The sequence below is a fragment of the Zonotrichia albicollis genome, chromosome 2 (genome assembly GCF_047830755.1).
Source record: "Zonotrichia albicollis isolate bZonAlb1 chromosome 2, bZonAlb1.hap1, whole genome shotgun sequence".
In the NCBI taxonomy this organism is placed as follows: domain Eukaryota; kingdom Metazoa; phylum Chordata; class Aves; order Passeriformes; family Passerellidae; genus Zonotrichia; species Zonotrichia albicollis.
Window position 1 is genome coordinate 61,715,606 of NC_133820.1, and position 25,867 is coordinate 61,741,472.

Here is a 25,867-nt window from a genome sequence, read left to right on the forward strand (position 1 = left end):
CTTTCTATTAAAGATAGTGGGATAATTCTATGAGGATTAAAAAAATTCAGATGATGCTATGTTATGTATTTTTCCAGTTACCTAAACTCACATATTTCTGGCAGTATACTACAATCCTCCATTAATATCCAAAGTTCACTTTTCTATTTTGCTTTTGGGGCATAATTTTAGACTCCAGTGGATGGGAGGTGTTTGCTCCCTCTTCCTTCCTCCCTTGCTCTATCCCATCAAAATGTGTTTTCCTCTTACACACTCTGTCATTGCAGTGAAGAAAATGCAGTGGTTCTTTCAAGCTAATATTTAATATATGAAACTGGTTACTACTAATTATTTATTGAATAAGCAGGAAACATTTACACTTTTTACCAAGTACTTTGGTTCTTATTCTGCTAATTCAGCCATATAGCTTGCATTTCTCTTTTCAAGATGGTTTGGGCTCTGATTCATTTAATTCACCCCGCACTCAGGAATATTCCTACCTCTTTTGCTTAGAAAACAAAGGAAACCAAAAGATTATTCTACTTAATTTCTGATCCTGTCCCCTCTGTTGCAAGTCTTGTTTAATTTTTACAAACACAAATCCCCATAATTAATCTGTAGGATTCAACAGACTTGATAAACTGCAGAGGGCTACTTTTCTCATTTGATTCCACTTGCCACAGATTTCCCTCCCTATTCATTCCCAGCACATGTGTGTGCATGCACATGGGCATATGTACACAAAGGTTTGAGCAACCCACTGCAGTCATCTCTGCAGGAAGTGCTTTGGATGAAACAGACAAAAGCCAAAAGATTAAAGCTGAAACAAAACTTGTTCAGACTGAAAATGCAAGAGGAATTGGAACGTTTCAAAAAGAAATCATGACCTTTAGGTGCTGATAGATGAAAAAGGATGGAAACTTAGCATAATCCTTTAAATGGCCTGTTAGAATGCTTGGATTCCTCTTGAATGTAAATGACATGCTAAAATTAATTCCCAGTTCTAAACATGCATAGAGTCTTCCAGACAGTAATTGTTTCAAATATATTCTGAGAGGCTTTAATACAGTCTTGGACACTATAAAGTGTTAAGAGACAAGGACAGACTGACAGTAACAACAACCCTATTGTTTTTCTGAAAAATTACTTCCTTACTCTGTTGCCACATGCATTGGAATCTGAAATTCTTTGCTAGACAAGTTGAAAAAATGCATAAAATAATATTTATCCGAGACAGAAATTGAGCAAATAGAGTATTTTTGAAGAAGTGTAAGATGATTAATGTCATTTATAATCTGTGGCTTTATATCTGTGCAGTTTAACATGCTGTCAGGTGGGTTTTTTCATTAAATGCTCTCTATTTATTAGAGGGATTAACTTACTAATTTGCTGTTTTCTAAGACATCATCCTTCACTCCCCTAGGCTGAAGCTGTACCTGAAGAACAAGATGTAGCAGTCCATGAGGATGACCTTTCAGGATCTACAAATGAACTCCCTGGAGCATTTGAATGCAGTGATAGCCTTAGTCTGGATATGACAGAAACTGAAGAGAAAGCTGACAGGCTGGAACAATTTGCTCTTGCTAGGTATTTTGATGCACTATTATTTAAAAAGTTCTTTTACAATGTACAGCAAAATGATTGCAAGGTAGTAGTTAATGGAATAGTTTTTTTAGCCACAAGAGTTATAAAATTCTCATGAGTTTGGAGCAGTGAGAAGACAATGCCCTAATTACCTGCATAATTATCACACAACTGAAAAAAAAAAGCAAAACAAAACCAAGCTTTTAATTCTAGGAAAAATAAGGTACAATATTTACATACATCTATGCAGCTAGGAATTATGTACATAATATGCTTAATTAAAATAAAAAGGAGGATTTTAAAAGATTTGCAGATGTTACTTAGGTAACTGTTCAACAGATCAGATGTGTATTCATCCTTCTGATTTCTCATGAAAGAAAGTCTCAGTATTGTTAAAAATCCCAGCTATATGCTCTTAAGGCTCCTTGTGAGTGTGGCTGGACCCCAGTATATATTATAAAAAGGCTTTAAGATTTTTTTTTTACATGCCATCTGGAGCTCTCTCAGATTTTGGATGCTGAGTTAGGCTGCAGTTAGCCTGGGGAGGTGGAAGGAGAGAGAGCTTTATTCTCCTGTGAAGTTTCAGCCTTCTTCTGTGAAATGGTTGTACAAGAAAACAAGTGTTCTGGGATGGAGGAAGATAGATGATAACAGTCTGAAGATAGGGAATCTGATTTGGAGGTTTTTCTCATTGTAGCCAACATCTTGTCAACCTTTGAAAGTAATTTGAAAATTCATGAATATTTTTAGGAAGGTGTTGTAATTGGTCCTGTGATTTTATCTCTCTGCTATAGTGTATTTTATCTGCCACCTTCTTGGTATTCTCCTTTCACCACCTTTTTCTGTTTCCTCCTTCAGTTTTGGAGATGTTGATCGAAATGCCTCCCCCCCTCCCTCGCCATTTTTTTCCGCCATCCTTGCTGCATTTCAGCCAGCAGCATGCGATGATGCAGAAGAAGCCTGGCGCAGTCATATCAACCAGCTCATGTGTGACTCTGATGGCTCCTGTGCAGTTTATACATTTCATGTGTTCTCTTCCCTGTTTAAGGTGAGAAGATAAGTTTAAGATGCAAAATCATAATTTCTGTGTGTGGCAGTTAGTGTTTTTGACAGCAGCCCCAGTCATGAACTACTAGATATATAACCCTTGTCATTTTGCATACTGCAGAATTACTGCTGTACTACATTTTCATTTTCAGTATTGTCTTCTGTGACCGGTTTTGTCATGAAAATACCATCATACTTGCAGGTTTGGAGAGCATATTGCAAAATTCAGATCCACTTTATAGAGTGTTTTCTTCAGTACTTTACAAACAGACTGCAGGAACAGTAATTGCAAGAGACATGGAAATAACCTTTTTAATCTTAAACTATTGTTAATCTATTCTTTTATCTCAAACTCTTGAAATATGAGCATGTCCATGTAAATGCCAGCATAAGTCAATGGTTTGTACCTACTCATCTGAATAGAAATACCCAGCTGCCATCATGTAATATAAATTCCAGAGATTGAAGACAAGAAATACATTTCTCCTTTCTAAAATTGTATGCTTGCAAAGATAAGAATCTTGCAAAAAATAAGAAAGAGTCAAATGTACAAGTTGTTCTAAGAAATTATTGCCTGATGTTACCTGTAATTAGTTTTAAAGCCTTTTTTAATTGTTTCTCCTGCAGCTGCAGGATGTTTAGCATGCTCCAGCATAAACAGCTCCAGTGAAAGCAGTAGCCAGGTAACTTTCTGCAGAGTTTAAGTACCTGTGATCTCAGAGTACACAATGTTTTATTATCAGGGGGTACCCTGCTGATAAACACACAGTTTCAAGACCTTTCAGCGCATCTAAGACTAACCTGATACGAAAGAAGCAATCTATAGTAAGAATCTCTTCATCATGCTTCCTCTGTGCTCCACTGGAATTGAATGTCTTATCTACCTGCACATTGTCCTCCATTAAACATTATCCCACTCTAAATATGGGTGTCTTATAGACATTCTTTTAAACACTGATAAATAACCATTTGGAAGAAAAAAACACAAACCCCAGTGCTGACTTGAGTGTTAACCCTGTGTTTATTCATGATGTCAGCTTTTCTGTCTTAACCTCAGTCCTAGAGGTTAATAGCTCTGTCTGAGTGTTTAGAGACTTATTTGTCCTTGATTCTCCTCTTTGAAGAGGTGAAAAGGAACAGGTGCCATGGTCCAGAAGATTAAATAAATAATGCAGTGTAATGAAAGACCTAAACAATACTTGTAAAATGCCTGTTTGAGTCCAAATCCTAGTAATTTACATGTTTCATTTGCTGTTGTGCATGTCTTGTATTCAGAAGATACCCTACTCATTTTCTTCAGTTGATACTGGGGGAGAAAGAAAAAGGTGTTAATAATATCAACGTCACAATTCTTAGCTGGAGTTACTGCCATATTTTTAATGTATGAAAATAACTTTGTTCTTCTTTTCAGTGTTAAAACATAGGAGTATTATTTCCCCTTATTTTTTTTTAAGATCCCAGCTTGTCTGGAATTGTATTTTGTTTGCATTATTAAACTTCAGTATTCATCTGCCAACTTTGACTTTTGACCCTCATTAACAGGAAATTTCAGAAACAACTTCTCTATGTGTTAAGCTTGCAATGCAAAGTACTGCCAAAATACTTGACTGTGAAACAAAATCCTTGTCAACTAAATACTTGCTGAAGTGAAAGAAGTGCATTTTCCAGGGCACCTACATTTCAGTCCAGTGTCAAGTTAATGGTATCTTGGATGTTTGCCCACAACACACTAAACTTGTTTAAAATTCCTGACATTATTGAAGTACTTTTCCTGTAAATGAGTCAGAAGTCAGAGATCTCTGGATTATCTTTAGTGCTGCCTCTTTGTATTCCCTCAAATTAAATGTCTTTCAGCAGACCAGACAGCTGCAAAACAAGTAGATCTCAGATCTAGCAAGTACCTTCCACAGTCAAGCCCTTTTGTTATGTAAAGTCCTCTTCCCAGGAGAGGAAATCTGAGGTTAAGAAGAAAACTTTCTGAGAATATTTTTTAATATTTACATGGAGACAAAGCACAGTGACTATATGCACTATATGCATGTATGCAGGTACATATTTATTCACAATATGCAGACAGCTGGCACTACTATTCACAGTAATCCCATTTCATAAAATATATACTGCACTCAGGCCTTGCTTGATAGATTTTAGCCCCTGTAGTCTGCACACAGAAGGACATAGCTGAGATGAGAATTTATTATAGAACTGTTAGTCCATGTAATCACAAAATAAATATATTTAGGGAAGTACAGTCTCTCACTGTTTCACTCTTAATAATTTAAAACACTCTTCAAGACCATTATCATCTTAGCTTTAGATTGATTGTTGCTTTTTTGAATAGCTGAAAAGGAAAGGAGTAGAGGAAGAATATCTGTTACTTTTTCTATAATCTGTCTCCTTCACTGTCTCAGATTTACAAACTCAGTTGGTGTTCCCCAGGAGGGCATTGCAACAACTAAACAGGTTACCCAAAGCCTCAAGGAAGCTCTGACCTTGGAAATTTTAAGACTCAGCTAGTTAAAAGCAAGTCTGACACGATCTGGGGTCAGCAATAGTCCCACTTGGAGTTAAAGGTTTTATCAGATGTTATCGAGAGGTCCTTTTCAACCAGCGTGTCTTGGATTCTCTTTCATAATCTATCGTTTTAAATTTCCTTCCACTTTTGTTCTCAGCTAGGTCTTTTCTGTTGTTTAAGATCAAATCTAGATCTCTTTGCTTTGCCAGGAGAGTTACTAGCAACAGTTTCACGAAGACTTGGCTGAATCTTTTTTTCCAGAAGACATCACAGTAGTAAATCTCCAGTTTTCACCAACCCCTATGATTCAGATGATTCTGCTAGTTGCTTATAAAAATAGTAATTTATCTGGTTTGGTGGTAATTAGTGATAACCCTTGCCTCTAAGAGACTCAGTGCAGCAGAGAATCTGTGCCATGCTCTGGGTGAGGTGTTGCAGCACTTTGTTTCTGTGTGGAAGCAAGATGGTGGAAACACCAAGACCAGTATCAGTCTGCCTGGTCCTAACTGTGCTCAGGTGGCAGTTGAGATGCTTTGGAGAGAGATTCACAAATAAGTAGTTATGAAATTGATTGGTACAGGATCTCTGGCCATTTTAGAAATCATTGGTAGTGTTTAGCCTGCAGTGTGAGGGCCTATTTAGCAGTTAAAGAAAATCATTCAATCCAACAACTTCCGTTATCAATAAAGTCTGAATTCACTCACCTGATTTTAGGAACTTAACTCCCATGCACCAGTGCAGCAGCAGTAACAGGCAATACTTTTATGTCTATCATCCACACTGGCATTTGGGAAGTGCTTCTCTCCAGTGAGGCATACTTATGGTGCAGGTCCTAACCTACGTTCCTCAGAGAAATGCCTTTGGTAACTTGGAATTTATCATATAAAAATGTTGCAAACATTTATTTTTAAAAATATTCTCATGTTGTTCCTAACTGCTGAGCACTAGGCCTTAGTGAGATATATTTGGGCAGTGAAAACTGATGGGTATTTATCAAAATCATTGTTTCAGTCAATGCAAGTTTAATATATTATTTTTATTTATTAGTCACTTTATATATTAATAACTGAAAAGCACAGAATGTTTCTGGAAGACTAGACTGGTTTAGGACTCAAAACATTAAAAAAATCTGCTGAGAAGAATAATTCCCGGATGCAGTGCAATATTTCTGGAATCTTCCCAAGCAGCAGTAAAGTTGTAGTAAAAAGGTTCTTCCCACAGGGGAAAACAAAACGTTTTTTCTGATTTTTCCATGCTGCTGTTTGGCCTTAGTATGTCCATTATATTATGTGATTAGCCACTTGACAGGAATATTAACAAAACAATGCCCGGAATGGGCAGAAAAAGTAATGTGCTGATCAGCTCTGTTAACCCTATAGAGACAAGAAAAAAAAGCTACCTGTGGTTAAAAGGCTTATAAAGATTGATTTGTCTTTACAGGAAAGAATGTCTTTCAGTAGTAGGTTATGATGAACTTTGTAATTAGTTTCACAGCTGCCCAGCTGTACCCTGTCTCCAGCACAATAACTCTTATTCAGTGTCCTAGAGCAGACATTCAGCTCTCCACGGGGAGATGGTCTCCTTTGCACTTTGTTATGCAAAGAGAAACAACCATCCCATTTGTTTACAAAGGAAAGAAGCTCATACTTGAGGAAATAATGTAATAAATTGTATTTTGCTTTCCAGAATATTCAGAAAAGATTCTGCTTCCTAACCTGTGATGCAGCTAGTTACTTGGGAGACAACTTGAGAGGAATAGGCTCCAAGTTTGTAAGGTCTTCTCAGATGTTAACATCATGTTCAGAATGTCCCACCCTCTTTGTAGATGCAGAAACAGTGAGTATATTCCTTTCAAAAAGCACATATTTCATTGCTGTGTGTTATTTTACTGGCTGTTTAACTTTTGAGCAACTCCTGAACAGATATGCCAAAAAGGAATTGTCCTCCTATCTTACATTTCTCTTGTTGAGAACCATATTTCCATTCATTTTCTGTATTATTTTATTAAGTAAGTAGTGACATATGGGCAATATAAAATCATAGACCCATGGAATAGTTATGATGTGTTGAACCTATGTGCCAAACCCCAATATAAAACAGATGCCTGCTGGACCTAGTTGGTCCATAAATGAAAAAGAAGCAGCTAGTTTTTACATAGTTCAGTATGAAAGATGGTAATACGTGTAATGATTTCATTTGAGTCAACTGTGATATGAGGATGATGCTGGCTGAACATGAGCCAGCTGTGCCCAGGTGGCCAAGAAGGCCAATGCCATCCTGGCCTGTGTCAGCAATAGTGTGGCCAGCAGGAGCAGGGCAGTGATTGTGCCCCTGTAGTCGGCACTGGTGAGGCCACTCCTCCAATCCTGTGCTCAGTTCTGGGCCCCTCACTGCAAGAAGGACATTGAGGTGCTGGAGTGTGACCAGAGAAGGGCAACTGAGCTGGGGAAGGGTCTGGAGCACAAGTCCTGTGAGGAGCAGCTGAGGGAGCTGGGGGTGTTTTGCCTGGAGAAAAGGAGACTCAGAGGAGACCTTATTGCACCCTACAACTAACTGCCTGAAAGGAGGGTGTAGCCAGGGTGGTGAGCAGCCTTTTCTCCCTGGCAACCAGCAACAGGACAAGAGGGAATGACATCAGGTTGTGCCAGAGGAGGTTCAGGTTAGGTGTTAGGAAAAGTTCCTTTACTGAAACAGTGTTAAGTTTTGGAACAGGATGCCCAGGAAAGCACTAGAGTCATTGTCCCTGGAAGCGTTTAAAAACAAGATGATGTGGTACTTTTTGATATGGTTTAGTTGGCATGATGGTATTTGTCAAAGGTTAGACTTGATCTCAGAAGCCTTTTCAACCTCAATTATTCTATAATTCTATAAAAATATATATTAGGGAATTAATGAGATGGCCCTTCCCATTGTCTTCATTCTGGCTCATGTTTATCCAGCAGCATCAGAACAGTGTGACATCCCACAGTGAAGTCTAGAGGTAGAGACTGGTCAAGTGTAGTCTTGAGCCCACTGCTGTGACCATGGAAGAGCTGTGCCTTACATCATCAGAGAGCTGTGGAGAGAAACTGGTTAAGCTTTATGTACTGTTCCATTTTAGAGAAGTCCTCTAGTAAGTCATTAAACACAGAACACAGTTTCAATTCCACGTTATCATTGGTGCAACTTTTACTGTTTGATTTTTCAGTATAGTGTAGATTTTTGCATAAATGTAAATATTTTTCAGTATTAGTATATGTAAATCTGGGTATTCTTTTGCAATATCTTTCCTATACTGTCTACCAGTATTTCCATTCTTTTATAGAGACATTTACAGACCCTTTGATTTCATTTCTCCAGCTGCTCTCTTGTGGCCTTCTTGAAAAGCTGAAGTTCAGTGTTCTAGAGCTTCAGGAGTACCTGGACACATACAACAACAGGAAAGAGGCAACACTCTCGGTATGCTCAATTATGCTCTTGGCTTATCTGTATATTTAGGCTATGTCAGGAAACTGTACATCCACTCACATCTGTTTAAACTAACATTCAGTAGAAAAACATGTTTCAGATACTGGATTCATTGAATGTTTCTTCCTGGACATATGAACCAGAACTAAAAAGTAGCTATTTTATCCCTCTATATTAGAAACAACAGTATCTTTAATATCCCTGGTCTCTCTCCTATTTATTCATTAATAATTTTCTTTGTTCATGCCATTGAAATACTAGTAGAAATCAAGACTACACTTTTTAAATTACAGTCAAAGCAAATTGTCATCGTCTGTGGTAATAAAAAAATTCAATTGCAAATTCTTATTTACATGATGTGCTGTGAAACTAAAATACAGCTTGTCTTTCTTTGAATCAAACCATAGATCTTATTGATATTTTCTTTCATTTCTTTCTGAAAATAGTGGCTTGCAAACTGCAAAGCAACGTTTGCTGGGGGCTCACGCGATGGAGTTATTACTTGCCAGCCAGGGGACTCTGAAGAGAAGGTAATGAATGGCCAGTATTATTTCTCTCCCATAAAGTGAAATATGTGTGATATGCCTTGCTCTTAAACCCACAAGAGTCTGCTCTACTTCCTCCTTGATTCTCTGCTGGGCTTGGGCATGATCCAGTTTTCACACTTTAGGCTTGAAGCTATTGTTGTTGCCTCAGTCCTGGCCACAGGAAATGGGAAGTATTCACAGGAGGTACTTCTGCTGCCCTACTCTAGACAAGGAAGCAGAGCTGACCCTAACCCTGTGCTCTCCCTTTTAGAAAGACATTGCAGCAGCAGTTTTCCACAGTGTCTCTGAAAATCATTCCTGCTGTACTCTCCTTCCATGTTACTCCCATTTTATCTTCATCTGTTACATTCTCCTTCTGCCCAACAGCAAAAATTGCCTGGTTGAAATACACTTAGATCAGTAGTTACAAAACAATGACTGTAAAATGGCCAGCAAAATTATTTATGCTGCAGATAAGTTTTTAGAGCTAAGGAAATATATCTCTTTATCAATTTTTAACAAAAATTTCAAACCCAATGTACATATATATTGATTTGTTGTTTATGTTTCTTTATTCCAGTTAAGGAATTGTATTTTCAGATATCAATACCATCAGCAGTTAATACTGTTATTTGATATACTAAGTATAGGAAACAGATGATATCTTGGTGATATATAATGAGCTAAGGAGTGTTGTTTTATTGGGCTGTTTCCTTCTCCTTTTCGAAGAAGGACAGTGGAGGGATGGGAAGAAGAGGGGGCTGGACAGAATTAGCCAAAATTGGGAAGCAAGCAAACAGCATATAGAAAAAAAAGTGATGTTCCTCTTCCCATGTATTTTCATTTATAAAAGATAATTGTTACATATTCAGAACACAGCCTGTTGTAACCATTTTTTCACATACCTTGTTTTAATCTTAAGTTGGTTTCAGTTTGTCTGTCTTCTCCTCCAAGTCACTTTATTTTCTTCTATATTTATCTTAACCTCTCTTTCCAATCTCTATGTATTTGTCTTCTTGTCTTTGAACTCCCTTGATTTTTGTTTTTATGTCATTTTCCAAGAATCCCAAATCCTTGCCACCCCTGCATTTTGGCTTCCTTGACCTTATTAGCAAATCTGATTTTCGAATAAACGCTCTGGCTGCAATCACAGGCGGTGGGAAAATTGTTTAATCTTCCCCCACCTAGCACTGGAACACGCAAAAGTTAGTCGCTTTCCAGTGCATTTAAATGAGATATTGTCTCTTCTGTAATTGTGATGGTCTGCAAGGAGCTATCCTGAAGTCAAAAAAAGACATCTGTAACACATACTGGGATGTGTGTGGGCATTCCGTTCCCTCTGATGTACAGACACCCTGAACAGTGACTTCAGACTGTGGTGTTACATACCTTGCTGCAGACAGCTTAATTTATCCTCTTCATCTCTCTTTTGGAAATGCATAGAATGGGATGGAGAATGACACATCTTGCTGACCAACTGCATTGTTTCTTTTTTGAAAAAGTGAAGAAATAATGCTAAGGAGAAGGAATAACCTGAACTCATATCTGCTGGCCTAAACACATCTAAAAGTCAGTAGATACCATGTTAGACCTGTGTGGGTTTTTCTAACTAGGTGTTCTCTGTTTTGGAATTAAATGTGTGTTTTGTGAAGCCAGGGTTGGTATTTATACTCCTTATCAGACAGACTGAAAAGAAGGTTTCTTATAGTCCCTGGTTTCTCCCCAGCATTATTCATTCAGGCCAAAATGCATTACTCCTTGGAAGTTGACAGGATGAACAGGCATATTTCTTTTTGTCCCCTACTCATTCACCTCAACTGAAGCAGCTTTTCCCAGAGGTACAATCTGTTTATTCAGTGAAAGTGTAATGGGAGGAAAAGGCCAGGGAAACTGAGGAAATGCAATTAGGAAGGGACAAGGAAAAATTACTCGTAGACTGGCAAGTATTTGTTTTCTTATCTTTCCTCTCCACTTCTCCCTCAACATGAAGGGCTAAAGAATCTAATAATTGTAGGGGGGAAAGTCTGTCTTATAGTGGTAGTCACAAGGGAACCTGCCCAGACTCAAACTCATTGAGGTTTAGTCTAGGGCCTGAAATCCTACTGAAAATTTCTGTCAAAAAAAAAATTGTTTAGCCAAGCCCAAAACCAGGCTACTCCCGGAAAAGGTTCACAGTTAATGGTAAGGAGGAAAAAGCAACAGCTTGCTGTACAAAAGGCAGAGATCTTAGATTCTTAGGACTCCTTACCTGGTAAAAATCTTGAGGAGAAAACAAACCCCTTTACAGATGAGACAGATGTGAGACCAAATTCAGCCTTGTTACAAATACTTGTGGCACAAATGCCTCTCGATGCTGGTAACTAATTTGGCACAGTTTCTCTAATCAGATCTTATTTCAAAATAATTGCACATAATTTGTTAACTATTGTTACTATTACTGAAAATGGGCAAAGGCAAAAATTGCTTCTTCTGACATTAAAGAGGCTTGAAATAGAAATTGTCTAGGTCAGCTGCTAGAGCTAGCAACTTTTATGAAATTGGGGAAAAACTTCATGTGCCAGAATGTCTGTCCCCTGCCTTATCATTGCAACAAATTACATTAATGGATGTGTGTGATTTGTAAGCTTCGATGCTACTTTGAGCAACAGTCTCAATGACATAGGAGGCAATTTATAGACAAAAGATAACTGCACATGCCATTATGTCCTTCTTAGATGCTACATTTACTGGCTGCTTTAAAAATTAGGCAAATGATGCAAGTACTCTAAACATTTGGTATTTTCAGCTGCCAAAACCACTGATTGTGTAGTGTCTATCCACTAATCTAAAACACTTCCCTTACTCTAAGAATTAAACAAGAAATTGAAAATGTGAAGGCTATGATTGTTCCACTTGGGGCCTTGCTGCTGCAGAAAAAAAGAAATATCACTTAAGCCAGTAAATAATCTCTTTTCAACTTCCAAGGAATCTTTCATTTTATGGTGAAAGAGGGAGGAAGTTACAATCATGATATTGGAGAGCAATATGGAGCTGAGCATCAGTAGCTCAGAGAAATCCAGTACCCAGTATATTTTCTTCCAGTGAAGAAGGAAGTTTTTCATGTAATGTGAAACCCCTTCCTCACCCCCTTTTTTTTTGGCTTGCTCTAGTTTTGGAAGCAGTACAGAGGAGACAGTGTTTTCTGGCAAAAAAGACCATGGAATTCACTTATTTGCTGCTTCCGCCTCCCTCTTCCCCCCTTCTTTAAAGTAAATTCCATGGCAAATTAGAAATTATATATGGATTCCAGTATTTTTGAAAGTCTAAGTGAAACTTGGTGGCATGCTAAACTTCAGAGTAGCTTAAGAGAGACAACAAGATTTGGAAAAACACGAGCCAGCACACCTGTGAGTTTACTGGAACACAGTGATCTGTCTGCTCTTGTCTTCTTCTTATCTTGAATTTAGCTTTATAAAGCTTCATTTATGTGAACTGCATGGAAGCCAAGCTATAAAGGTTTTTTATTTGAAGAGTACTAAATACAAGAAGAAACTCTTCAAGTAGTGTTAAAGAAAAAAAAATTAAACATCACAAGAGCTTAAAGCTAAATTTGTCATGGTTTTATAGAAAAGCAGTGCAGGGTTTGGAGCAACACTTTCATATACATATCTTAATTGTAAGGCCACTGTCAAGAAAACAGACTGAAATGCTCTGTTAGGCTCCTCAAAGTTAATATTATTTCACATTTCTGTATTTCTGCCTTTGTATTGATGGCAAGGTAAATAATTTTAAGAAGAATTCCATATGCTTATTAACACTGTGTGCATATGCACTGACATCAGGCTGTAACTGGGCAGATGTGGTTGTGTTTGTAACTTTCAGCATTTACATGATGACTCTCTTCATGAAAAATGTAATGAGATTGTAATATTTGTAAAATAAGAAAAGCTGCATTAAGTGAACACAGAGTGCAAATGTTCTTAGCAAAGAAAAGAGGAACACTTCTGTTTCAAAGAGAGCACTTAGTCCCCTAATCTTTGAAATGCTAATGTAAGTCAATTAGAATTTTTATTATTATTGGAACAGGACTTGCACTGACATTTTAATAGCTTCAGAATTATAAACCAGTGAATCATTAGTGGTGAGAGGAAGGGATACAAGGCTCAACTTGTGGCATTGCCATGTAGTTAAACAAAATTGGCATTTTCCACACATTTTTTTTCTTTGTGATAGTCATAACTTGAAAGTTATATGCAAAACATTTCCATTGTAATGTGCCAAGTAATAAGCCCAGCAGCCATAAAACTTATCCTGCCAATTTCATTAGATCTATTTGTAAAAAAATAGAAGTATTTTTAAACAAGAAAATATATAGAAATAGCAAAGTTCAGTTTTATTCATCACTTGAAAATCGTTCCTAATTTTTTTAGTACTTTGTAATATGAGCTTTTCTTAATAAGAAAAAGACAAATTTAACTAAAAGTATTATTTAAGAGTTTTCTAACACTATTTTGTAAGTTCTTGAGCCGCTAGGTAGGATAAATCTAAACTAATAAATCTGAAGCTCTAACTGAGGATATTTAGACTGGAATTTATCATTAGAATTAAAGCTTGGTTTTATTAAGAATGCTGTGCATGTTGAATGTGATATTCCAACCAATTATCAGGTTGAGGCAAGCATTGCTAATACTGCTGATAAGTTATGCTATTACAGATGGGCTGTGCTTCCTATTGCATGCATTACACTGACACTATACTTTCTTTCCTTTCCTTTTCTCCTGTGCCATGCTTGCTGTGTAGCAAATGGAATCTCTTGCAGTAAGTTGAAGTTCTTTGATATTTTTTGTCTATCTGTGGATGGACTAATACACCCTAAGTCTACTGTTTTACTTCTAAGCATGTTTTCTTTTTTGTTATAATTTTCCTATACAAGACATGGTTCTAAATGCGATGACTAAAATAATTTACTAACGTGTTGTGAAATAAAAAAATACTGTGCCAAAATTTTGACACTTTCATATGCTGTTTCAAATGGTCATTTACAGACATTTTTACAAATCAAGCTTTTTAATGGATGTAATATGCTGGGTCAGGAAACATTTTTTGTTATTTTAAAATTAATAATTTTCCATTTTTCTTAGTGAAAAACTACAATTTATAGTTGGAAGTTACATTTCAAATGGCTTTTGTGTATGTGTTGATGAACAGTTTCACCACTATTGGTTTCTAATACTTACTCAGGAAGAACAAAAATTGGGTTTCTTGATACAGTAACTAAATACTGAGTCAAGCTAGAACCATTAGTTTGACCTTAGTTTTTTTCCATTCAGGTTAGCAGCCACAAGGGTGAAACTGAATTATTGTTCTTCAAGGACTAAAAAAATCCAGTGTTAAAAGCTATCATGAGATTTTTTTTTTTTAATGATGCTATGTTTGTTTTCAATTAATTATTAACTCCCTGACAGCTCCAACTATATGTGTATGTAACTGCTATGTAGTGTTGCTAGGTCTCCAAAATTTGAATAGAGTGAATTTGATGCCTGCTGGGGAACCTCAGGCTGTGTCCCTGCTTGGGAGCTGGACAGGACCAGGGAGGAAGCGAGTGTCCCTGGGCTGGCGCTTGCTCGGGTGAGCACTCAGCACCTTCCCTGGGAGGACACCAGCCAGCCCCTGACAGGCCTGAGCATGCTTTGAGAGAAGACAGAAGCCAAAGCCATCTCCAGGAGGCTGTATCTGAACAATCTGTCTTTATTTTGGGAAGGGAATGGTTAGCCACACGATGGCTCTGTGCCCTTGGTTACAGAGAACAGCCCCTGGGCAGGTTTATTTCATTGGCAGTGTTCCTCATGCCCTGCCTCTCTGTTCTGGTAGGCTTTGTCCCTGCCCACAAGTCAGTTCTGCCCTAGCACATCTGCTCCTTACCACAGATCTGCAGAGCCTTCTTTCTGCATTTGTGGGTCTTTGCTGTCATATCCAGTCTGGTGGGATCATAGAATGGTTTGAGTTGGAAAACACCTTAAAGATCATATAGTTCCAATCCCCCTGCCATAGGCAGGGACAGCTTTCACTAGGCCAGGTTGCTGACAACTTCCTTCAGCCTGGTCTTGAACACTTACCAAGGGTAGGGCATCCACAACTTCTCTAGAAAACCTGTTCCAGTGCCTCCCTACCCTTCATATAAAGAAATTCTTCCTAACATCTAATCTAAATCTCTCCTCTTTTTATTTAAAGCTATTGCCCCTTGTCCTACCATGATCTGCCTTTTAAAAAGTTGCTCTCCCTGTTTTTTATATGCCCCTCTCAGTACTGGAAGCCTTCTCTTCTCCAGGCTAAACCCTCTCATCCTGTCTTCACAGGAGAGGTGCTCCTGATGCTGCCCAGGATGTGGTTTGCCATCTGGGCTCTGAGCACACACTGCTAGCTCATGTTCAGCTCTTCATCCAGGAGAACTCCACAGGGCTGCTCTCAATGAGTTCCTCTCCCAGTCTGTCCTCATGTCTGGCATGGCCCCAGCACAGGTGCAGCCCCTTGCACTTGGGCTTGTTGAACCTCATTAGGTTCTCATGGGCCCACTTCTCAAGTCCATGTCTCCCTGGATAGCATCCCATCCTTCTGTGTCATCTGCAAACTTGCTGAAGGCCTCCTCCTTGCTGAAATTCCTCCTTTCCATTTGGGACAGGAGCACTCCAGTGCTGCCCTCCAGTAATAGACATTAAACATAATGACACAGATACCAGATCCAGAATGGCACAAAGCTCAGACCAGGCAAATTTACAGTGCTGAGCTCTGCTGCTCTCCTGATGCTGAAGTGTGAGCAGCCCCATGTGCCTGGCTGTCAGCAGGACAAACCCTGCTAGGCTGACACCTTCTGGCTTGGCACTATCCTCCCACAAACCCTCTTTAGAAGGAGACTAACTCTGCCTCATATTGGCAGTGCCCTTGGCTGTTTGTTCTGATGGATAGTTGGTGTTCACCTCACCCTGATGAAAAAAAGATGAAATTTGCTTTTGACCTTCGCCCCTCAGGCTTGTGAGGCTGGTACAGAAATCTGGGGAACTGCAACACTAAACTGTGGTTCTAATTTTAGCTTATTATTAAAAAATGTGGCACTTAAATGTTGAACCATATGTAAATAAAACACTTCAGTCAAATTAACATTTATAATGTACTTAAAGTACTTTCTATTAGTGTTTGTGCTGACATTTGCACAGTCCCAAATTCAGCAAAGAGCTGCAGCATGTGCTGGTAACTAAGCATGTATGAAGTGCTTTAAAGAAGCAAACATGAACAGCTTCTTCTTTTCTGCCAATTTTGGCATGAAACTCTGCTTAGGTTCCTCCAAACAGATGGAAACATCACTGAGCCCACCCTTGGTCACGGTGTCTGTTACCGTAGGCAAATGAATACAGTTGGAAATCTGTCAGGCTTTCCTGCCAAAGGGTCAGTACAAGGTCAGCACTTGTACTTGCAGGATTTTCACTTTTTATATAACCAGCTGAATATTAAATGTTCCTCCCTTTTTCACCATGATCCAGCTGTGGAACTACAAGATTGCCCTCCTGTTAGACACAAGAATACCAGGAACTATAAGCATATTAACTTGACCTCTCTGGCAGCCGTGCCCATCACCCATGATTTCAATGTGTCTGGCATCTTTTATGTCATGCTGCACTTTACACTGGAAGAAACAAGTGAATATTCATAGAGCAGTATCTACTTAATCTGGGACAATACTTCATAGAAGCCAAATACCCTCCTACACCTTAAACTCCATCCATCTGTTGTATAGTTTCTTTAAGATGGTGGAAAATCCATGAAAAGTGTTTCAACTTCCAGGGCTGGCATTTCCTCCTTCTCACTCCTAGATGAATTTATCACTTCTGTTTCTCTCTCCTCAGAGGAGCAGGCAGGAGCTTTGACCATCTATTTCCTGGCTTCTGTCTTAGATATCCATCCCTTAGAAGAGGTCTTTGACTTTATCTGAAATTCAGGAGTTTGATGTTCTATGCAGGGAAGTCACTTCCCCTGTATTCTGTTTCTGCTTTCCAGCTGCAAACTGGAGACAGTGAAGCTAACCAAAACAGAATATTTTGAGTCTGATGCTGACATGTGCTACATGAGACCTAGCTGTCATAATTTTATTTTCAATGTCATATACGACTTAGCTGCAGAAGAAAAATCATTACTTATTTTCTGAAATAGTATATGATCATACTTCAGTAAAATAATGTTTTTGAGAACAAACTATCTCACTGTGTTTTGTTAGTTATCAAAAATTATCTAAATTCACTAATATTCATTAATTATTTCTTCTCCTACAAATCTTTCCTTAGCAATTGGAACTCTGTCAGAGATTATATAAGCTGCACTTCCAGCTGCTGTTGCTTTTTCAGTCCTACTGTAAACTTATTGGACAAGTGCACGAAGTGAGTTCCATGCCAGAGGTATGTAACAAACTACAAAGTCCTATACTGAAAATTCCCCTTTATTTTCATGTTCTTATTTTTCCTTTCTCTGGACTTAACAACAAGAATCCCACTATTTCACACTGACTATAAATCTGCAGGCATACATAATCAACTAAATACCTTAATGTCCTGGTTTTTTAATTCTGTAATGTTAACAAACCTTTTTCTTTAAATATTTTGACATGCACACTCTCACTTTTGACCCAAACATCTTTTTGTTTTTAGATATATCTATGAATTTTACTTTAAAAAAAATTCACAAGAACAGTACTGTTAATTAAGCTTATTTTCAGCAGTTGCTTAAAATATGTAATACTTTGAAATATCTTTGAGGTGATCACTTTAAGCTGAATTATTATCATTTAACTTACCATTCCATGTGTATTTTTCTCCTGGTAAGGAGAAAAATGTACATATTTTAAACTATTGCGTAGGAGAAGTTGTTGTACTCTGCTTTGTAAAATAAAATTTTAAGCTATTATATGTATTTTATAACATATTCCAGTAGTTTATATTCTGTTTATAGTGGCCTATAAACAGAAATTGTTTTATCAGTTATGCTGTCGGAGTAAAAAGAGTTTGAATATTTATCATATCTTAAGGATATGTTGTATGTTGTGAAGGCTGGCTCACATTGTGACTAGGCTGTTCACTTTTAAGACAGGACAATAGGCATCTACAACTGCTACAGCAGTACAGTAAGTTTTAAAAATAAGTTGTAAAATATTTTGTATTCCTTATAATTGATTTCTGTAAGTGTATTTCACAGTTAAGACTTTGTTAAATTGTTATAAATAATGCAGCCCATGTGTCCGGTTTTCGGCTGTTTGGAGGGCCTGGAAAGGCCCGGAGTGGCCTTGGGGCAGCCCGCGTATCAAAGGACGAGAAGAGGCTTCAGTTCTTCTTTCAGTCTCTGTGTTTATTAATTGTTTATCTAAAAGATTTTCTTTCGGCCCGACAGATGTCTGCTCAGCAGCCAGCCATGAGCACACTCCCCTGCCCTCCGGGCGGTCACCTATCTTTATACCCAAAGTTGCGTGTACAATATTTATCATTTTTCCCCAATACCTTTCACCCTTATTGCCCGGTGCACTCTTAGTAATGACCAATCCCAAAGTGCCACCATCACCACAGAAGATGGAGGAGAAGAAGAAGAAGAAGGAGGACAGGACACGCCCCAATTCCTCCATCTTACTCCTCTAAACCCCCCTGTACAGAAATCCTAAACCCTGTGTTTCACCCTCTAATTAACTAATCCCTTCACCATTCACCCCGGTGAAATCCTCCTATCCTCATACAGGTGTCGTTTCCTGTGTAGGATCAAAGTCCAGCCACCAGACACTTCTGGCAACATTCCAGGACTCCCAAGCCCCCCAAGGGTGGTCTCGGTGACTCGGCACCTCATTCCTGAGGTGCTGAGATCCCACACCCATGGAACTGGGAAACAATTGTACAAAGAATAGCTATTTCACTATGACATTTGCATATTTTGCTGGATCCACAAGCTATCACTTGAAGGAAATTCCATTGTCAGTTCATGTGACAGTGATTATTTTTAGCATGTAGGTGCATGAAAAAGTAGATCCTTGGAAATTATTAACTAACTAAGTATTTATGAATCTTATGCCATTTTAACTTTTCAGCCTGAGAAAGGGTTATACATTTCTTGTCCATCTGTTAATCATGTCAGATGCTGCATGTGTTCTGTAAATAAATATCAACACCTTGCTAGGAGAAGTACATGCTTTCTTCAGTTCTTCCACTATGATGTGAAAAAAGTAGCAAGGGTGAAAAATAAAAGCTTGTTTAGATACGCTCCTGCATTTTAGCAAGCCAAAACTACAGCATGATGTTAAAGGATGCACAAAGGTAAAAAAAAAACCAAAAAAACTGTCGTTTGCTTTTTCTCTATATTGTACAGAGATCAAGAAATGTCCTTGTATTAAATTGGGGTCCTTTTCATAATGTGTACATCCAACGTAGTAGTAAGGACAAACTTGAAGTAGCTACTCCATGTGGGGCTTATGGAGAATGAAAATAGCCATCTCTCCTTTTTCTCCTTGGAACAGCTGTTAAATATGTCAAGAGAACTGAGTGAGCTGAAGAAAAATCTGAAGGATGCTACTGCTGCAATTGCAGCTGAGCCTCTGACAACAGAATCTGAGCCCACATTCAACTCTACTGAAGCAGCTATTCAGTCCATGCTGGAGTGTTTGAAAAACAATGAACTTGTTAAAGCCGTCAGACAAATAAGAGAATGCAGGCAAGTTTTGCTACATGGTTCATATTAGACTTTCATGTTTTTAGAAAAGTATGCATCTATTATCTTCCTAACAAAATGAAATGCCCAGGATCAGCATCATTAATTACTGTTTCAACAAGGAACATGGGGGCATTGATACTGGCTTTTGGAGAGGTGTGCCACAAGTAACTATCAAACAAATGCTTGCAATAATTAAGATGTTTAATTACATTCTGTAGATCAAAAGTCCTGTGAGGCTCTTAAGAATCTGTATTGAGTTAATTCCTTACAGGTGCATGTCATTGGTATAAGCTAACATTCAGCTCAGTTTCACTGACATCTATTTGAATGAGTTTTCTTAACCATTTTTTTAGATAATGGAAATTGCACTTTTATGTGTACTCAGTGCCTGATACCAGAATACAAGTAACATATGAGTGGTGTAAAACACTGAGTTGCTTTAGGCTTATAAGCACGTGCAAGTTCATTCTTCTTTTAGAGATCTCTGTCACATAGCTCCTCTCTCTGCTAATAAACCCATAATGAAATGCCTGCTCTTTTCCTGTTCCATTGCAGGATTTTGTGGCCCAATGATATCTTTGGAAGCACCTCTGATGATGAAGTCCAGACACTACTGAATATTTACTTCCGCCACCAAACCCTGGGTCAGACAGGCACCTATGCACTGGTGGGCTCCAACCAGAGCCTGACTGAAATCTGCACCAAGTTAATGGAGCTGAACATCGAGATCCGCGACATGATCCGCAGGGCTCAGAGCTACCGGGTCATCAATACTTTTCTCCCAGACTCCAGCGTTTCCGGCACAAGTCTCTGACAGGACCCTTGGGCCCCCTTTCAAGCTGGGAGTGCTGTCCTGTGGGAGTGAGGTGGCTCAATGTCTTTTCAGCCTTACAAAGGCTTGGTCAAACTGTACTCACTCTTGTTACATTTAGGATTTCCTCTAAAAAGCGATGGGCTGAACTTCAAACACATAGCAATACTATAAGGACAGAGGTAGCATAGAGCACCTGGGACAACATCCTTTGTTCTGTGTTGCACAAAAACCAGTTAGCATTTCACTGAGCAACTGCAACTCACTACTGAAGAAGTGACTTCCATTGCATACCAAAGCCTACTACACTGAACAATACTTCCTTTATAGCAAATTAATTTTTGGTTGGCAAAAGTGCAATGTTTCCTTCACAAAATAGTATTTTTTGTTAAAAAACAAACCTTGTACATTTTTTCCTTTTTTTTTTTTTCTTATTTAGTTGAGTGAAAGATGGGCAGAATGAAGCTGGCCACGGAATCTCACAAACTTGTTGGTCAAAAGCTGAGAGCCTGTGTATATGAAACAAACTGTAAACAGACTATAATTTAATGTACACTGTAATTTGAATATGATTACTGTATCTTAAAACAATGAGCTGCTATGAAGTACATTTCCTAATGTTACTTGGCTACTGTCTCTGAAGGTACTGGATCATAGTGTAGAGGTCTGTTCTTAGGCCCCCCCAAGGATCATGAAAGGTCTTGATAGATTTTCTTTTTTTTTTTTATTAAGGACCTTGGCTGCTTTTTACTAGAGGTTTGCTTTTATGAATATATTTATACTATTAAAGGATGGTTGACCTAATTTAACTTGCCATTTTGTAGGAGAAAGTCCCATCACAGAGTCAAATCTTCTGAACTGTTAAGCATGCATATTTTTATTTAATATAAATTTTGAGTATAAAAAGTAAAAATATTAACGTGAAATGCAAGTTCTCATGTTAAGTTTCTTCAAAGAGAGGTCTTATTTTATTTGTAATGTATATATACAAAGTCATGACTATATGGGTTTTTTCTTACATTTAACTGCTGTCCAGTGTTAAATGTATGCATGTAAATCTGTTGCACATCTGAGACACTTTTATTCTGACAACTATGTAACTTATTCACACTGTAAATACACTTAACTGTTTTTGTGAAGTAACTTTGAAATTTGGATCAGTACATCCATTTAACTAAAGTATAAAAGTTGCATATAGTCACAACACAGTACGTGCTTGTTGTGAAAATTGTGTTCTTGTCTGAATTAGTACTGTTGTACATGGTATCCATGATTAGCAGCCCCCAAAAAATACCCAGCTCCTGGTTTATGCTGAAACCATTCATAGAAAAGAGTGAGAAATGTAACTACAGCCCAACAAAAATTCCTCAGAACTCAGCACTCAGCAAAAATAGTTTCATTGGTCTTCTGCTGACTATGAAAGCCTCTGAACTTCCTTCTACCCTAAAGAGTGCTTTTTACACTGGCACAGATACAGCCATCAAAAGGTTTTTTTTCCCCTCCTCATTTTGAACATAGGCAGCTTACACCCTTTTCCCACCTACTTTACAGCCATAGTCCTGTTCTGGCAGATAGTCTTTGATTACCCAGCAGCTGTGGTTTTTACATATACATTTGACAGAGGCAAGGGGAAGACACATTTGCATTTAGACCAGACTTTGTGCTCCAGAACATTTGCATCTTCCACCCTAGTTCAGTTTGAGTGACTGAAGGAAAAACTTGCTAGTGTAGCCTGAATCTTACCATTCCCTGAAGGCTTCAAAACAAAGTCTACTATCTTTAGGAAATCAAATGGGTTGCTTCCTTACAGATATACTTTCCTCTTTCAACCAAGGAGGCTGAAACTAAGGGATATCAAACTAGTGCAAACTTTTTGAACTTTATTTACAGCATATATTCAGTGAAATTACATACTTTAAATTATTATATTTTACAATAATACTGAAGTCTTCATCCATTATCCAATGCCAGGTCAAAAGCCTTAAGTCAAAACATTACAAAAGACAAAGTGCAAAGCACAAAACAGAAGAGGGCACTTGGATCAGACAACATATTTGAAGCTGTAAGTGCTATAACAGGACAGCCTTTTGCCTTTGCAGCGGCCACAGAGCTCTTGGCGATGAGGTTTCTTGAGATCAATATGTCTCTTCCTCTGAGGGCAAGAGCAACGAATCTTGGAGCAGGTCTTAAGAAATAAAGACATGTTAGTAGTAGTAGATCAGAGAGGATGCACTTCATGTTAGACTAACATTTAGTTTACCTTAATAACAGCAACACATTGGGGCTGATATACTTAAGAACTTAAAAAGTCTTGCAAAAACCCTGTGGATTTAAGGTGTAAAAGCTTTCTCACTTAGAAACACCATAAATGTAGCAAGCCATAATGCTATATGAAAACTGTCTGGATAAGCCATCCATGAGGAGGGGGCCTACCCCAATACCCATTTCCTAAATAACATTTCCTAGTAATTTGATGAAGTCAAGTTTTTTTCCAGATAAAGTCAATATCAAACTTAATAGAATTAGCATATATAACATCTGACAGTCTTAATGGAGTACAGTTAGCTTACCTGGCACTGGATTGTTTCCACTCGATAGGGATTGAAGCCTTTTTGGCATTTGCGACAGAGCTGCTTGAAGTACACCTGAAAAAAATGCAAGTTCTGTTAGTAGAGAGACTTATTCAAGGTGTTGTACACAGGTACTCAAGTTTGTGCCAAAACATCTAATTTGCAGAGATTTTATGCCATTCTTACAAGTCTCAGGAGAAAAGAGATTACTTGTTAACTACCTTGTTGCTTCCAGAAATGCACCACACGTAAGCACTCTCCCATCTGGTCTTGCAGTCTTTGCAGTGGAAATAGCCATACTTCTGCTCCAAGATCTGCAGAAACAGAGTTCACTGACAGAGTTCCAGCAGCCCGAGAGCACCCAGCCCAGCTCCCTCAATACTACTCCCCAAGGATGGTGAGACACTGAAAAATATTGCCCCGGAAGCCATATAGGAAATATTTGAAGCTGTACTGAATGGGGCTCTGAGCAACAGGGTCTAGTGGGTGGCATCCCTGCCTGTGGAAGGGAGGTTGCAACTGGATGACCTTAAAGCTCCCTTCCAACCCAAACCACTCTGCCATGCTTTGATCTACACTTGTGGGTTTTCACAGGCGGGGGGCTCTTCTGCTCTAGGTGAGACAGAGCCAGCCCGGGGCAGGATAGGGCCCACCGCGCTGCTCATGAGGGGATTTCTGGCCTCCCTGCTCGAGGTTCGCCCCCCGCCCCACCTGGAAGGCAGCTCTCTGCCTCGGAGCCGCGGTCTCCTCCTGCCGCGTCCCCACCGGCTCCTGGCGCGGCGGCAGCGCGGCCCCCGCCGGGCCCTCCTGCTGCTCCTCGCCGCCGTCCGCCGTCGGGGTCTCCTTTGCCGGCGCTGCCTTCTCCGGCAGCGGCGCGACGTCGGGCGGCGCGAAGAGGCGGCGGTCGGGCGCGGGTGAGTAGAGGGCGAGGCGGCCCGGGGCGCGCAGGCCGTCGGGGCTGAAGGCGCGGGTGGCCGGCAGCGTGCGCGGCCCCAGCGAGCACTGCACGGCCACGTCGGCCCGCAGGCTCACCTGCACCGCCACCTCCTGCGTACTGGCCCGGCGAGGCCGCGGCGCCAGCGCGAGGCCCACGTGCGACAGCAGCGCCTGGAGCTGCGCCCGCCGGTAGCTTTCCAGGTAGTCGGGGGGCAGCGGCGAGAAAGGGCCGCCGAGGAAGGGGCTGATGCTGCTGCTCTTGCTCTGCTTCCAGCTGGGCTGCCTGGCCGCGGTGTCCCAGCCGCGGCCGAGAGCGGGGCTGCTCCTCCGGTTCTGGTAGGGGCCGATGGGAGAACGGACGAAGCTGTCCATGGTTATCGCCCCTGAAGGTTTAGCCCTGCCTGTGTCCCTGCCCTGCTTTTATCTGACCTGGGGAGCTGATGGTTGCTAATTGATGGGGAAAGTGGCGGCAGCTGAGGGAGGGAGGGGGGCTGATGGCCAGGGAAGGCCGACCTGCCTTCCTTCTCTGCCAGACTCTAATGATGGAGAGAAGTCATTCAGCCACAGCTGGGAAAACCACGGCCTGCACAGCGAGGAGAAGCCTGCTTGCTCACAGTTCCTTCTACTCGTGGTCCTAAAAGAAGGGGAAAAAAAAGGAGTTTGGGGAACTAACAAAGTCCTGATAAACTGGGTGTTCCCCAGAGAGCTGAGCAAAGAATTTAGGCAATTACATCTCTGAAAAGAAGTCTTGACTAGTATTAAAAGGTCAGAGTATCCCCATTCTTCTGTTACTTGGGGATTATCTACCTGGAACTTTTTCTATCAACTGAAGCGCTTAAGGAAAAGATGGAATATACTCCTGTATACAAACTGAAGTAAGGGAAAGCAGTGGCTTAATATCTGTATATGAAATGTGTTAATAATAAAAGCAAGTAATAAAAGCATGTGCATATTAGTCTAATCTTCTTCCTTCTTCCATAATTACATCACTTTAGTTTAATTTTAAGGCAATACAGTTAGAATAATGTAATTAAATCATTACTGTGTATGTAACCCTTAAATCCCTGGAACTGCAGTGATGTGAAATCCTTTCTTTGTATGACTCATTACCATCTTTATAAATGTGTTGCTTTATAAAATTCACTGGGCCATCAAGAGAGACACTAGAGAAGACCTGATAGGGATGATGTCTTTAAACCTTCACAGTGTATCTGACACTTTCAAGGGTCTGAGATAAATGAGTAAGAAACAGCATTTTTACAGGACACAAAGAGATTAAGATTCAGGAAACACATTCATCATAATTAAAAGAAAAATGTCTCAAGACTCCACATGTCGCTTGGGTTTTCAAAGCACTGTCAGTATCAAAGCAAAAATAGGGTATTGATATAGCCAAGTTAAAACTTAATGATTGCAGTGTAGCTGCAAAAAAATGAAGTTTTTAAGGTGCTTTAGGAATGGGGATAGAAATCAAATTGGAAACTACATGCCATCATTTAAATCAGCCGTTGGAGTTCCTCTAAAACGCTTTGGGAAGAAAGTTACTGCAGCTTCCCAGAACACTACAAGGTTAGAAGTTAAAGTTCCTTCAAAGGACAAGGTATATGGAAAATTATTGTAGGACAAGAAACTGATGGAAGTGGCAGATGACTAAGCAGGTGATGTGATAAAACTGCAACATAAGGACTGCTGTGGAGAGGTAGCAAGAAACCCCTTTATGGCACAGGAATAGATGAACATC

The 25,867-nt window shown here is 39.4% G+C and overlaps 2 protein-coding genes across 9 annotated transcripts in view; one reads left to right on the forward strand and one right to left on the reverse strand.

The window, feature by feature from the left end:
- Positions 1–21,831, forward strand: part of LOC102066586 (protein furry homolog) — a 223,907-nt gene extending 202,076 nt beyond the window's left edge. For 6 of the 8 annotated variants that reach the window (XM_074535307.1, XM_074535306.1, XM_074535308.1 and 3 more), the window contains 9 exons: positions 1,403–1,566; positions 2,422–2,611; positions 6,812–6,961; positions 8,465–8,563; positions 9,019–9,102; positions 13,879–13,896; positions 17,412–17,522; positions 19,616–19,809; positions 20,365–21,831. In XM_074535307.1, coding sequence (XP_074391408.1) covers positions 1,403–1,566; positions 2,422–2,611; positions 6,812–6,961; positions 8,465–8,563; positions 9,019–9,102; positions 13,879–13,896; positions 17,412–17,522; positions 19,616–19,809; positions 20,365–20,623 — 1,269 coding nt within the window. In that variant the 3' untranslated portion in view covers positions 20,624–21,831. The remainder of the gene's footprint in view (positions 1–1,402; positions 1,567–2,421; positions 2,612–6,811; positions 6,962–8,464; positions 8,564–9,018; positions 9,103–13,878; positions 13,897–17,411; positions 17,523–19,615; positions 19,810–20,364) is intronic. The other 2 variants (XM_005482476.4, XM_074535303.1) reach the window with 1 other exon arrangement.
- Positions 21,832–22,008: 177 nt separating this feature from the next.
- LOC102066420 (zygote arrest 1 like) lies at positions 22,009–25,181 on the reverse strand. Its single transcript, XM_005482475.4, has 4 exons — positions 23,902–25,181; positions 23,412–23,504; positions 23,191–23,265; positions 22,009–22,805 (listed from the first exon to the last, which is right to left on the reverse strand). The coding sequence occupies exons 1-4, from the start codon at positions 24,496–24,498 to the stop codon at positions 22,662–22,664; spliced, it is 909 nt and encodes a 302-aa protein (XP_005482532.2). The 5' UTR covers positions 24,499–25,181; the 3' UTR covers positions 22,009–22,661.
- Positions 25,182–25,867: the final 686 nt, after the last annotated feature.